Source organism: Drosophila santomea, chromosome 3R (genome assembly GCF_016746245.2).
Source record: "Drosophila santomea strain STO CAGO 1482 chromosome 3R, Prin_Dsan_1.1, whole genome shotgun sequence".
NCBI classification, from domain to species: domain Eukaryota; kingdom Metazoa; phylum Arthropoda; class Insecta; order Diptera; family Drosophilidae; genus Drosophila; species Drosophila santomea.
Window position 1 is genome coordinate 6,762,605 of NC_053019.2, and position 12,718 is coordinate 6,775,322.

At 39.4% G+C, this 12,718-nt stretch overlaps 1 protein-coding gene across 1 annotated transcript; it reads right to left on the reverse strand.

The window, feature by feature from the left end:
- Positions 1-3,392: 3,392 nt before the first annotated feature.
- LOC120452269 lies at positions 3,393-4,857 on the reverse strand. The gene is made up of 3 exons (XM_039636398.2): positions 4,433-4,857; positions 4,258-4,380; positions 3,393-3,618 (listed from the first exon to the last, which is right to left on the reverse strand). The coding sequence occupies exons 1-3, from the start codon at positions 4,735-4,737 to the stop codon at positions 3,483-3,485; spliced, it is 564 nt and encodes a 187-aa protein (XP_039492332.1). The 5' UTR covers positions 4,738-4,857; the 3' UTR covers positions 3,393-3,482.
- Between the last annotated feature and the right edge of the window lie 7,861 nt (positions 4,858-12,718).

Here is a 12,718-nt window from a genome sequence, read left to right on the forward strand (position 1 = left end):
TTGCAAATCGATAGAAATTTACAAGACTAATACAAAAATGAAAAAATATCAAAACATTTTTCAAAAGTGTGGGCGTGGCAGATTTGGGCGGTTTGTGGGCGTTAGAGTGGGCGTGGCAGCATGAATCAATAAACTTGCGCTGCGTCTATGTCTCTGGAGTCTGTATGCTTAATCTCAACTTTCTAGCTTTTGTAGTTCCTGAGATCACAGCGTTCATACGGACGGATAGACAGACAGACGGACAGACGGACAGACAGACGGACGGACAGACGGACATGGCCAGATCGACTCGGCTATTGATCCTGATCAAGAATATATATACTTTATATGGTCGGAAACGCTTCCTTCTGCCTGTTACATACTTTTCAACGAATCTAGTATACCCTTTTACTCTACGAGTAACGGGTATAACAAGAGAGAACGCTATAGTCGAGTTCCCCGACTATCTGATACCCGTTACTCAGCTAGTAGAAGTGCAGGTTTGTGGGCGTTAGAGTGGGCGTGGCAAAAAGTTTTTTGGCAAATCGATAGAAATTTAGACGACTAATACAAAAATGAAAAAATATCTAAACATTTTTCAAAAGTGTGGGCGTGGCAGCTTTGGGCGGTTTGTGGGCGTTAGAGTGGGCGTGGCAAAACGGTTTTTGGCAAATTGATAGAAATTTACAAGACCAATACAAAAATGAAAAAATATCAAAACATTTTTCAAAAGTGTGGGCGTGGCAGTATTGGGCGGTTTGTGGGCGTTAGAGTGGGCGTGGCAACATGAATCGACAAACTTGCGCTGCGTCTATGTCTCTGGAGTCTGTATGCCCAATCTAAACTTTCTAGCTTTTGTAGTTCCTGAGATCTCAGCGTTCATACGGACGGACAGACAGACAGACGGACAGACGGACAGACAGACGGACATGGCCAGATCGACTCGACTATTGATCCTGATCAAGAATATATATACTTTATATGGTCGGAAACGCTTCCTTCTGCCTGTTACATACTTTTCAACGAATCTAGTATACCCTTTTACTCTACGAGTAACGGGTATAATAACCAAAACAATTCAGTAGCCGCCTTGTTTAACTCCCGTTTAGCATGAGATTACTCTGAATTTGGAAAAGTAGGGTCTAAAATCTATAAATTGTCCCAAAATCGGAAAAAGTGGTTTTTTAAATTACAATAATCTGAACAAGAATATATGAAATATATTTCATTGATGCAATCTGCTGCAATCACTTTAAATCTCTATTCAAAGTTAGGCATTATAAAAAAAAATTCTTTTGTAAAGTTTTTCTATTAAATGTTGCAATCGCTCAATAGACCCACTGATTAAAATACTTCTTACAGAATGGAAATTAACGCGTTCCAAAGACATTGGAACTTTTGTAACGAAAGAAAAACTTAACGTTGCAGATTGTAGTTTTGAGTACGCGCAACAGCTGTTTTAAAAAGCTGATTTCCTTGTTGTGGCGCCATCTATTAAAATGTCTAGTATGGAGCACTAAAGATTGGTCTATTATGAATGCGTACACTAAATATTTTTGTAATATTCCGACTTTCAGAAAATGGGTTCAAATTTCCCATAGTGCAAGAGTAGTTAAATTTCAATATAAAACGAATAAATGTTAAATAATTTTTAGTTAGGGAAATTATGCTCAGCTCATGCTATGAAAAATGTTAATATGAAATCTTAAAATTGGCAGCAGCAACAAAACACCAAAAATTCAACTACTTCCCAGGACCCGGAAGATCGATCTTTCGTCGATGGAATTTTAGCGCGGTGAGTCCGTTCCTTTTATGAACTTCTTATTTTTCCTTTATAATTTGTGCATGCATTATTTATAATTATAATAATATATATTTATATTTATAATACAAAATATTTTTTTACTTGAGCCGCAAAGCTAATTATTCCCTCCACAATTAAAAAAAACTAAAAAAAAAAAATTAATACAATGAATTCCATTTACACAAAAAAGTAAAAATTATTAAAAAAAAAAAATCTAATTGATAATGAAGCGTTCAGTTGGCCAAAATATGTTAAATTAATTTAATCTTTAAACAAGCATTGAAATGAAATAATATTTGATAGCTCTTTCTTGCTCTAAAGTTCCAATTCTCGATATACTCTAAATTTAAACTTTTATAACTATACTTAATACACACTCAACATTTGTAAACAACTTAATTAAAACATTCGTCATAGAAATTAAGTAGTTTATTAATGGTTTTTTTTAGTAGAGTTCCCTAGAGTTTCCGTGATGGATGACCCCCGATGCTCCTCTGCGCCATTCGGAATCTATGATGAGATGACGTTCTGCTAAGTTATTAGTTTGAACTCATGCTGATGATTCCGCGGTCGTAGGGGACAAAGGGGTCACCAGAGCCATGCTCTCAGGTGGGTGACCGTGGGTAGGGTGGGCACTTGCGACCACAATAACACCCGTGGCTTCGCTTTCACCAATTTCTCTTGTCCGGTTGCCGATCTTCTTCTTCTATTACTTTTATAAGCTCTTCCGGTTCTCTTAACTAGCTAGGGAGGTAGGAGAGATATGTAGGTAACGGACCCTTAAGTCAGTAATGGGGAAGGTACGGTTGTTGTTGTTATCGGACCCGAAAGTCAGCAGAGAGAATTGTTGTTGGACCCTTAAGTCAGCAAAGGCAATAGGAATGAACACTTACTATCCTGGTTTATTATATTTACCACTGGGAGATCCTGCTGTAGCTTGACTTGCATCCTATCGCTGTCGACCACTGACTGACTTCCCACACGCCCGCTTTATATAGAGATTGGCTGGGTCTATCGTTTTTGCTTTGCTATCGATTTACCCGATTTAGTGTGGCCGGGTTTCTGGTTTAGTGTGACCCGTGGCTCGTTTACGCGCGCGCCTTGTTCGCGCCTTGTTATTTTATTGTTTATTATTTATTTCTTGTGCGCGGCCCGCGTCACAAATATTTTAGTAAATTTATTGGTGATAAACTTTTTAAGCTTATACTATATTACAAGACACTATTATCAGATTTTATCTTAGATCGTTCTCGAACCGATCCCGAAACAGACTGCCCTCTGGACTCTAAATCCTGAGCCAATCAACCTCGGCCAGAAGCATTTCTTTTGAAACTTCTTGAACTTTCAATTATGTTTAGAATAAAAGCTTGATGTCAAAATTATTTCTCTGCGTTGTGAATTTCATTTATGCTGATCGATTAAGTTTGATTGAAGCGCAACAAGTTGACCATGATTTGGTCTCCAAGCGGAAGCTGTTTTCTAAGAGTTTGATTTTTTATTATAGCGGGTAGATAAGCACTGGCAAAGGCAATAACAAAAACAAAGACAAAGGAAATGCCTCCTAGATTGAAATTTAAAATTTGTTTATAAAATGGGATCGAGTGCTATTTTTACGGGTTGTAAACACTTTTTGTTGCTTTTATTATTTTGTACTTTTTTTTTTAAATTATAAAATTTTAGATATTAAATCTTAAAGACTTTAAGAAAAATTGGTCGCCATTATTTTATTGTAGCGTTTCTGCTCCTTAGGCGTAAGCTTGCAAAAGTCCTTTTCAAAAATCTTGAGTTCTTTCCTTGTGTGCAGCGGCGGCCAAAGTGTGGTATAAGCCATGGTTCTGGAAGAAAAATAAAATGCCCAATAATAAGTTTGGATATTTATAGTTTCTCTTCATCATTATATCCGGTTACAACGAAGCACCAACGGATAATTTTATTATTTATTATTTAGCAATTTAACTAAACAAGAGAGAACGCTATAGTCGAGTTCCCCGACTATCTGATACCCGTTACTCAGCTAGTTGAAGTGCGAAGGAGAATCTTCAACACTGACAGTTTTTGGCGGTTTGTGGGCGTTAGAGTGGGCGTGGCAAAGGGTTTTTTGGCAAATAGATAGAAATTTACGGAGCTAATACAAAAATGAAGAAATATCGAAACATTTTTCAAAATGGTGGGCGTGGCAGTTTTGGGCGGGTTGTGGGCGTGGCAACCTGAATCGACAAACTTGCGCTGCTTCTATGTCTTGGTAGTCTGTATGCTTAATCTCAACTTTGTAGTTCCTGAGATCTCGACGTTCATACGGACGGACAGACGGGCGGACAGACGGACATGGCCAGATCGACTCGGCTATTGATCTTGATCAAGAATATATATACTTTATATGGTCGGAAACGCTTCCTTCTGCCTGTTACATACTTTTCAACGAATCTAGTATACCCTTTTACTCTACGAGTAACGGGTATAACTAGAAACTTTACCTCACGAATTGCCAGGCATCCTCCGCCGTGGACTGGTTGTCAATTAGGAGTTGGATCTCCCGCTTGAACTGCTTGGCGTACTCCCGCTTCGAATTGTGGTAGCGCTCCAGACAACGTATCTGACTAAAGAAATAAGAAGTATTTTGACCTTAACCAGTTTGGTTTGAGATCTTACAGGGGTATGCGGTGTTTGGAGAATGTGGGCTCATGCACGGGATCCCTGTCGTCATCGAAGACGGTTTGATAAATGGGCTTGTACTCCTCTATTGGATTATCAACGTAGGTAGCGTCAACATATTGTGCGTCAGCCTTGTGGCGCCTAAACATGGCTGAAAACGAGTTTCGCTGCTCATCGCTCATCCGGAAAATGCTTCCTATTACCGAGGCATAGAATGACTTCATTCCCATGCTCATCCTCTTGTCGCCCATGAGCTTTCGCTTCTCCATAATTTGGGTTTTCCTTTCACTGGTTGTCTCCATTTTGAAGGTTGTATTGAAGTAATGGCTATTACTGTGGATGAGTTATTATTTTGGATACTATTGTGGAATTTGTGAATGTAATTGTTGTAACTAAATATTATATATGAAAGTTAAAGCAGTGTTTGTTGATGGATAAAGCATGTTACACTAAAATTTTATAATTTTGATAACAGTCAACTCTGTTAAAGTTTAAGATTACGTTTTTTGATGATTAAGTTGTTGAGCATTGAGCATTGTAGAGTAAAAGTGTATACTAGATTCTACTAACAGGCAGAACATATAAATTCTTGATTAGGATCAAGAACCAAGTCGAACAGGCCATGTCCGTCCGTCCGTATGAATGTCGAGATCTCAGGAACTATAAAAGCTCGAAATTTATTGACGCATATTACCACGTCCACAAGCAGAATAAAACTGTCACACCCACACTTTTGGAAAATGTTTTGATAGTTGTTCAGTTTTGTTATGGTCTTAAAATATCATTTAATTTTATTTTCCGTAAAATTCTTGTTTTTCAATATTTCTATCGATGTGGCAGAAAAATTTTAAAATTCGCGTCAGCTCTTCCGCTAGTTGTTGTGCCAAAATTTTTCAATTAATATTAAATATTATTAAGTGGAATCTGTATTTGTTGATGAAAAGTTAAGTTGAAATGTCGAATATTTTCCGTGCTTCTTTATTCCCAAAAAACATAACAAGGTGCTCCCCAAAATAAATATGGCTTGCATATAAAAAAGCCCACTTACATCATTTTTAATAACATTTCCAAAGTGAGTTGATTAGGTCATTTTTGTATCTCGAACTATGAATCTTTGCTCCCTTTATCTAAATTATTGAAGCGATCAGAGAGTTTACCATGAAATTTGTATGTTCATCCACAGCGACTTTGAGTCCTTACAGATATACATTTGCATTTCATGAGATGCAGCTTGCCATAAGTAGTGATGTAAAAAGAGAAAAGAAGAGGACGAACAGGAGCACTAAAATAGAACACAAATCGAGTTCAACTTTCGCAAAAGTTGTTTTCCTTTGCCTGTCGGCATCGAAGCGTAGTCATCCCATCCCAACCAGTGCCGTCCCATCCTCTCCGAATCCATTCGGAGTCCTCGCCTGCCCGCACCTTACCTCACATCCTGTTTAGCTTCAATGAATGCTCCAACGCTCCGTGTAACGCCCGTTAACCCCTTGCGGCCCCCAGAAAGCCGTTCCACTTGGCCCATTCACGATGTCTTTCTGCTGTTGGCCGCTTTGTTTTTGTGCCGGCCTATTCATAATTCCACAGCCGGCTGCTGGCTGCTGGCACAAATTGAAAAGCAAACACGTGGCTCTGTAGTTGGCCTTATCACTGGCTACATTGGGATTTCGTTGCTGTGAGCCACTGACACTTCGTCATGTCCATCCGCCCGCCGGTCTGCCAGGGTTCAGTTTTAGTAGTAGTAGTAGTAGTAGTAATACTAGTACCATAACCAGTACCAGTTCCAGCCGGGGTCGAACTCGGGCGCTTGGAATTTGAGTTTTTGTGTTGAGCTGCTGTGACACTTTTTAGCTGTCTCGTCCGCTGTAGCCTGCCATTTTGTTTGTGGGCTTAGGTCAGCACTTTGCCATTTTCATAGTTGCATGCACCAGGGTCCTGGTCCTCATTGTCATCATGCTTGTCTCATCTACCACCCGTCCCACCACTTCCTCGTCCTGCGGCCCCTGGGCATTGTTTAATAATTTTCCTGCTTACGGCAGGATATTCTAGCTGCCCAGAACACGTCGGAACAGTTTCCTTTTCCAGCGCTGAAACTTTAACTTCGGCTTAACCCTTAATGAGGCCATTATGGTCCAGGAGCCCCTAATCCGACGACTGGGTATCATTGCTAATTTCTTGGCCAGTGGCGAAAGTTTAAGCAAACTTTAAGGTATTTAGGTCTGCTCATTCAGCTGCTCCCACTTTTTCCGACTTTTCCGAGCAACTACTGATGAACGACGAACCAGCGTTCAACGGCAGACGCCACTTGAGTTGATTTCCGTTCGAAGCCATTGAGTATGAGTTGAGTCCTGGTCAAGGACCTGAATGAGTCACTTGTGTGTCAGTGAAACGGCTGTGTATTTTTGCCCTCGAGTGTCTTGTATATTAATTGAAATTAAAAACACTTTCGAGTGCTCATCAAGGGTCTGCCATTAAAGTTATTACAAATTTATGGCATGAACAGGGATACTCTAGCTGAATATCGAGATTTGATATTTTGGATATTTTTTACATATTAATTATGATTATTTAAGTTTCTATACGAATGTAGCCCGATAGTTACAAAGAATATACATCATAAACACGATCTATTTTTAGCAAAAAAACTTAAAGGTACCTTGGGTACAGACAATGGATATTTTCAGCTTCAACGACTTGTCGAAAATTTTTATTAAAATTTGTATTCAAATCGGCTTTGAATTAGATCAAAAATACGGTCATTAGATGTGAAAATTAGTAAACTTGTTCAGGGAAGAAAAATTCGTAATCTGGAATATTTATTTGATAATAATACTCGTGGCCAAAGCAATGTTTAAATTAACAAAGAAAAATAGAAATGCAACCGAATTTATGCCTCAATTTGTGTGGTCTCCATTCGCTGTCAGGTATAAATTCCGCAGCCAACAAGCAAAAAATTTAAATTAGCTGGCACCGGGAAAATGGAAAACTGTCGTGGCAGAGAGCGAGTAGCACACAAAAGTGCTGGCTAGAACGCAAATGAAGTTGGCTTTTAATTTCCAATAAACCTTCCCCACTGCGGCCCGCAATATTAATGAACTGTAAAGAGGTGGAGTGGAAACAAAAACCAAATGCAAAAGGGTTACTCTGTTTGCATGTATCTACCTACCTATGTAGTATGCACCTGAATGTCGGACACATGTTCAATTAGGAAAATTCTTGTATTGTGTGGCACATTTACGGTTAGGTCAGTGCAGTGTTTTCCATTCTCCTCATTCCGTGTTGCACCTTTTTGGACGGGAATGTAATTCATAAATCGCTTCCTGCATGCATACGGCTGCTAATTTAATTAGCGATGGAAGGCGCATCAAGTTCCACGAATTTTCCAACGCCTGGCTGCATCGCAACGCTGCTTTTCCACGTGCTCAGAACGGTCATTAAATTAAATTTCAATTAGCTGTGCAGTCTCTTGTTGCTTTATGCGTGCGAATGCACTTCGAACTTAAACTTAAACTTTTTGCCAACATAAGAATTGTAATCTTTTCTGCTGAACAATGTATAAAGATGAATAAAAATTAAAAAAAAAATGCATATATTAATCATTAGGATCGCTGAGGACCGATGCTGATACCAAATTCATTTTTTATGTGTTAATATTTTCTTGGAGTTTGTGAATCTTATACGCAGTCACCTTTTTTTATAGTGTCCTCACCTGACGTGATTCACATGTTAATCAGCGAAGCGTGAGAAGCGAAACTGTTGCCATTATTATGCGGCTGGAGCTTTGCGGAAATATTGGCTTTCTGTTTTCGGCCAACATAGTAAGATGCTTACTATGGCTAAAGGGCACTCAAGCCTGCAATGGAAAACGGAGGACTCTTGGACCGACTTGGGAAGCTCATGGAACTTCATTTGATTAGCAATTCGCACAACGAAACAATTTGGCGCGTATGTGAGTTGATGTCTGCTGAGTAATGAAAAGGGCAACTAAAAACCCATTAACCCACATTCTTCCCCGCTTAAATGTTTAGACGTGCACCACTCAGCTGTCGCCCACTAACAATCAACAACAAGTGCAACAACAATGGCCAGCGCACTACCAACACATCACCCTTTTATTTTCCACCCAAATCCCCAAACAGCGAGCGGCGACTAGGAAACAAGTCAACACTGGCTACCAACAATGTCAAATGTTGCATGTGCCACCCGCACACAAACGCAAACGTAGAGGCTTACACTTCAATTTAAGTTTGGCTAACTATGATGCTTAAAAGATAATATTACTCTCAAGATAATTTAAAAAACCCACCCACTTAGTTTATTATAAATCAAACCCAGTCATAATGAAAGTCACATTAAAATATTAATAGCTAAACAATTGTGAAGTTTAGATTGCATCGTATAAAAGAGTAAAACTTATTCGTATTTATTTGTAATTTATTATTTACTTATAAAAAAAAACAAGAGAGAACGCAATAGTAGAGTTCCCCGACTATCTGATACCCGTTACTCAGCTCGTAGAAGTGCGAAGGAGAGTCTTTAACACTGACAGTATGGACATCGAGACCCAGGAACTATAAAAGCTAGAAAGTTGAGATTTAGCATGCTGTTACATACCATTTAAGGAATCTAGTAAATCTTTTTACTCTACGAGCAGCGGCTATAAATAGGAATTTATTTTATTTTTAAAATAATTATAATTCATTTTTTGGCCATATTTTCTTTACATGCTTAGAAATAAACCGGAGGGCAAGCTCTTTGATGACTACATTTTTCGATCTTTATGGTTTAGGCTGTAAAATACAACCGTTACTTTAATGACCAATTCTCTGACTTGTAAATAATTCGTAAACTTAACAGTGTGTATGCATATATTATTTTGAATTATTTAAATTTTCCGTTGTAAAAGAGGTCGCTAAAACCTTTACTTTGAGTTGGAATTGCTTAGGTTGTTTTCTTCATGTTGAAAAATTCACGACAGTTCGATTTATTTAGGCTCATTGTTTCATGCTAGGCGTCACAAGTGGCAGATGAGCTTTCAAGGTGCGAGCAGTCCGAACTGACTGAGGCTATCCCGTTTTCGCGGCGCAAGCAATATATCCCTATTGCACTCGCACAGCAAAGAGAGTCTGCAAAGGCTGGGAAAAGTGAAAGAGAACTAAAGCTCCCGGTGCCGAAGTGCCTTCGTTTGCGGAGAGTCCTTTCGGAAGCACTCGGTGCCGCTCTCGGATTTCTCAGTCGACGCCAAGGGACGCACAAAGGCATGCTACACTTTTCGAAGTGGAAACTTGAGCAACTTTGGACGAGTTTGAGGCAATGACTATGAACTCTGGATCAGAATGTATTGACATAGTTTCGGAGCTGGCTTGAAAGTCATTCAGGTGCAAGTGGCCAACTTTCTCCGGCAGTTCGCTGGAGCCAGCTCTTGTATTTATTTTTATCGCTGTTCATTAGTTGGCAGTTGCCATAATTTCAATTTTAGAGTTTCGCCACCATATTAATTTACGGCACTCGCACTGGCCACCCCTTTAATGCAGTTTTCGGGTGGAAAATTTTAGATTGCTTCTCGACGGCGATTGTCTAACTGAAAGCAATTGTTGCGAGCATGAAAGGCAGCACTGCGGACGCTTAACTTCCAATTTATCATGAATAATACCACGCAGCGGAACGAAATAAATCAAATGAAATTTATTTGGCCCTGTTCTATGAAAACATAATTTAGCAAAATCAAATTAGATGTAAGCCGATTTTCCTGCGAAACACTTTGGCAAGCCGTTGAAATATTCATGCCACAAACGAGAGGGTCCAATTGAGCCCTGCCAATATTTTGGCCATTAACGCAAATTGAATAGTCGAGCAGCGCTCATTTTACGCCATTTAATAACCGAGTTTGGCCGGCAAAACTCATCTGTTTGCATTTTATTCGTGCTCCTTGGTTTGCCAATTTAACTCTTCTGCTACAGTACGTGTGAAAAAAGAAATATTCACGTCTTTTTCCAGGTGGAGGAGTGCCCAAAAAGTTGCTGGCACGCAAATGCTGCCAACAACAGCCATAAATTTGCCGCTTTTCTGCTAAAAAGTGGCCAACAGTTTTGTTAGCCACGTGCAGGTTCGTTTCTGACTGCCAGACTTTCGCATATGCAAAAACTGAGTAATGGCGGTCGGGGAGAGCCCTGTGATCCTTGTGACAGAGCCGGCAATTGCAGCATATTTAGCCGCTTGTTTTTGAAAACTCTATTTAATTTGGATTCTTGTTTCGCCCGGCTCACGTCTCAGTGGTCTTTTGCCTCTCATTTTTCAAGTCGCTGTGTGCTGGTGATTTTCCTTACATTCCTTGTAGGTTTCCTTTACGGCTGTCACAAGTCCACACAACTTGGCCATTGCCCAGCCGATTTTGCAGTGTTTAATTTAAGTTCCAGCACAAGCTGCTGAGATTTATTACTGACCCTTAACAAGTCTCGCTGGCCCTTCTTTTGTCCCTTGCTTTTCGTACCCCTGTTTCATTTCTCCCATTTTTTAATAAACCAGAATAGACGAGCTATGTAAGAGTTGTAATTTTTTGCTTCCAGTCGTGGCCAGTGTTCTATTTTTTATTGAGAATTACACAGGGAAGAAGTTTTGGTGAGTGCTCTTAGCCGGGGAAACAGTTTTCTACAAAAACTTGGTTAGAATATTATGTATTTAAATTAAAGATTTTTAGGTACTAGAATTGTTAAGTTTATTTTAAATTTTCTTGTGCATGCCGAATGAAATCATTTACTAAGAATTTAATAGAATCGTGCTACCTTATAAGTTCCATGTCAAATTGTATAAACATTTCATTTGACATTGCAGACTTAGACTTCACTCATTGTTTCATCATAGCCACCTTGTTATCGTTAGACAAATTTATTGATTTATTAGTTCTGCTCTCAATGCTAATGGTGAAACAAATAATTATATTATCAAACTAATTTAAGGTCCTCTTTCATCTAGTACCGCAAATTATTAATTTAATTTATCAATTTAATTAAAGTCATGCTAAGAAATTGCGGCAGTTCTTGCGTTCATTACACTGCCTCAGAAATCTCAGGCATTTCCATTTATCTTTTTGCAACTTGATTCTACGAATAAAAGGATGTCATCAAACTGAAAACTGAAACTTTGGCGAGCTTCGGCCTTGGACCTCCCATCGATTTGCCCATTCGGGTCATTCATTTCGGGCAGTGTGTGCTGCAGTGCGATTTTGACCTCTCCAGAAGCCCATAACCAATCTCAGAACAATAAATTAAACCTAAACAATTCATTCGGCTGAGCGAGGCTCGGTTTCTGTTTCAGCTGCTGGGACATCCTGGATGGCGGACGGTGGAGTGTGGATGGCTGACGGCGGATGGGCAATAAGGCAGAAAGCCACTTCTTAGTTTGCTTGCAGCTCAAGCGGAAACCATATAAATGCGGAAATGATAAAAATGCCTGTGAACATGTTTCCAAAGCGTATGCTATAAATTGCAATGGCACTAGGTCCTTGGAAGGTCCTCCCAATGGCACCGAACTCCCACATGGACAATGCAACCAGACAATAAAATAATAATAAAAATAGAACAAAACCGGCGAGTAGACGACGTAGACAATGATGAGGTTCCATTCCGTTCGGATCGGCTTGGGACCGAGTTCAATAAATGAATGTGGCCAAATGGAGGACACTGAGTCCCTAGGAAACTCTTCGACAAAGCAAACACAAACACACGCGAAGAAAAGTTGGGTGCGATGAAAGAGACGCGACGACTGGCGATTTAATGAAATTGTTTTACACTCAATTGAGTTGCCAACTGAAAAAGAAAACAAAAAGCAGATCAAGAAGCACCAGAACTAGACAAACCAACTGTTTTCGCCAGAGGAAGATTTCGGGTAATTTGCATTGCCTCGAAGCGCCAACGACCCACATTTGCCTCGAAGTTAATCTTTTCTAATACAAAATGGCCCAAACGCTGTCAGCTTTCAGGAAAAGTGGCTGACATCGGAGATGCTCTGGCAAAGGAGATAAGGATATGCACAAATCCTAGTGAATATTTACTAAAGTTTGACAAAATCAGCTCACGCGGGGTTTCTCTGCATTTTAAGGAGAGGAAATAAGATATTGAGGATTTTAGACCTAATAAGAATTTTTAATAACATCGATCGAAATGAGGACAAACGGTGCGAAAATATTTTAAATTTATAAAATTCCTTTTCTCGCCAGAAATGTCTTTTAATAAGTTTTCTAATACTTAAACAGTCAGTAGTCAAGTTTTCCCAAGTTGAAATTGATGA

Coding starts and splice junctions, on each gene's coding strand:
- LOC120452269 (XM_039636398.2), bottom strand. CDS start 4,737: ATGGAGACAACCAGTGAAAGGAAAACCCAAATTATGGAGAAGCGAAAG. Junction 4,381..4,432: donor TCCAAACACCGCATACCCCT/GTAAGATCTCAA, acceptor TTATTTCTTTAG/TCAGATACGTTGTCTGGAGC. Junction 3,619..4,257: donor GATGCCTGGCAATTCGTGAG/GTAAAGTTTCTA, acceptor TTTTTCTTCCAG/AACCATGGCTTATACCACAC.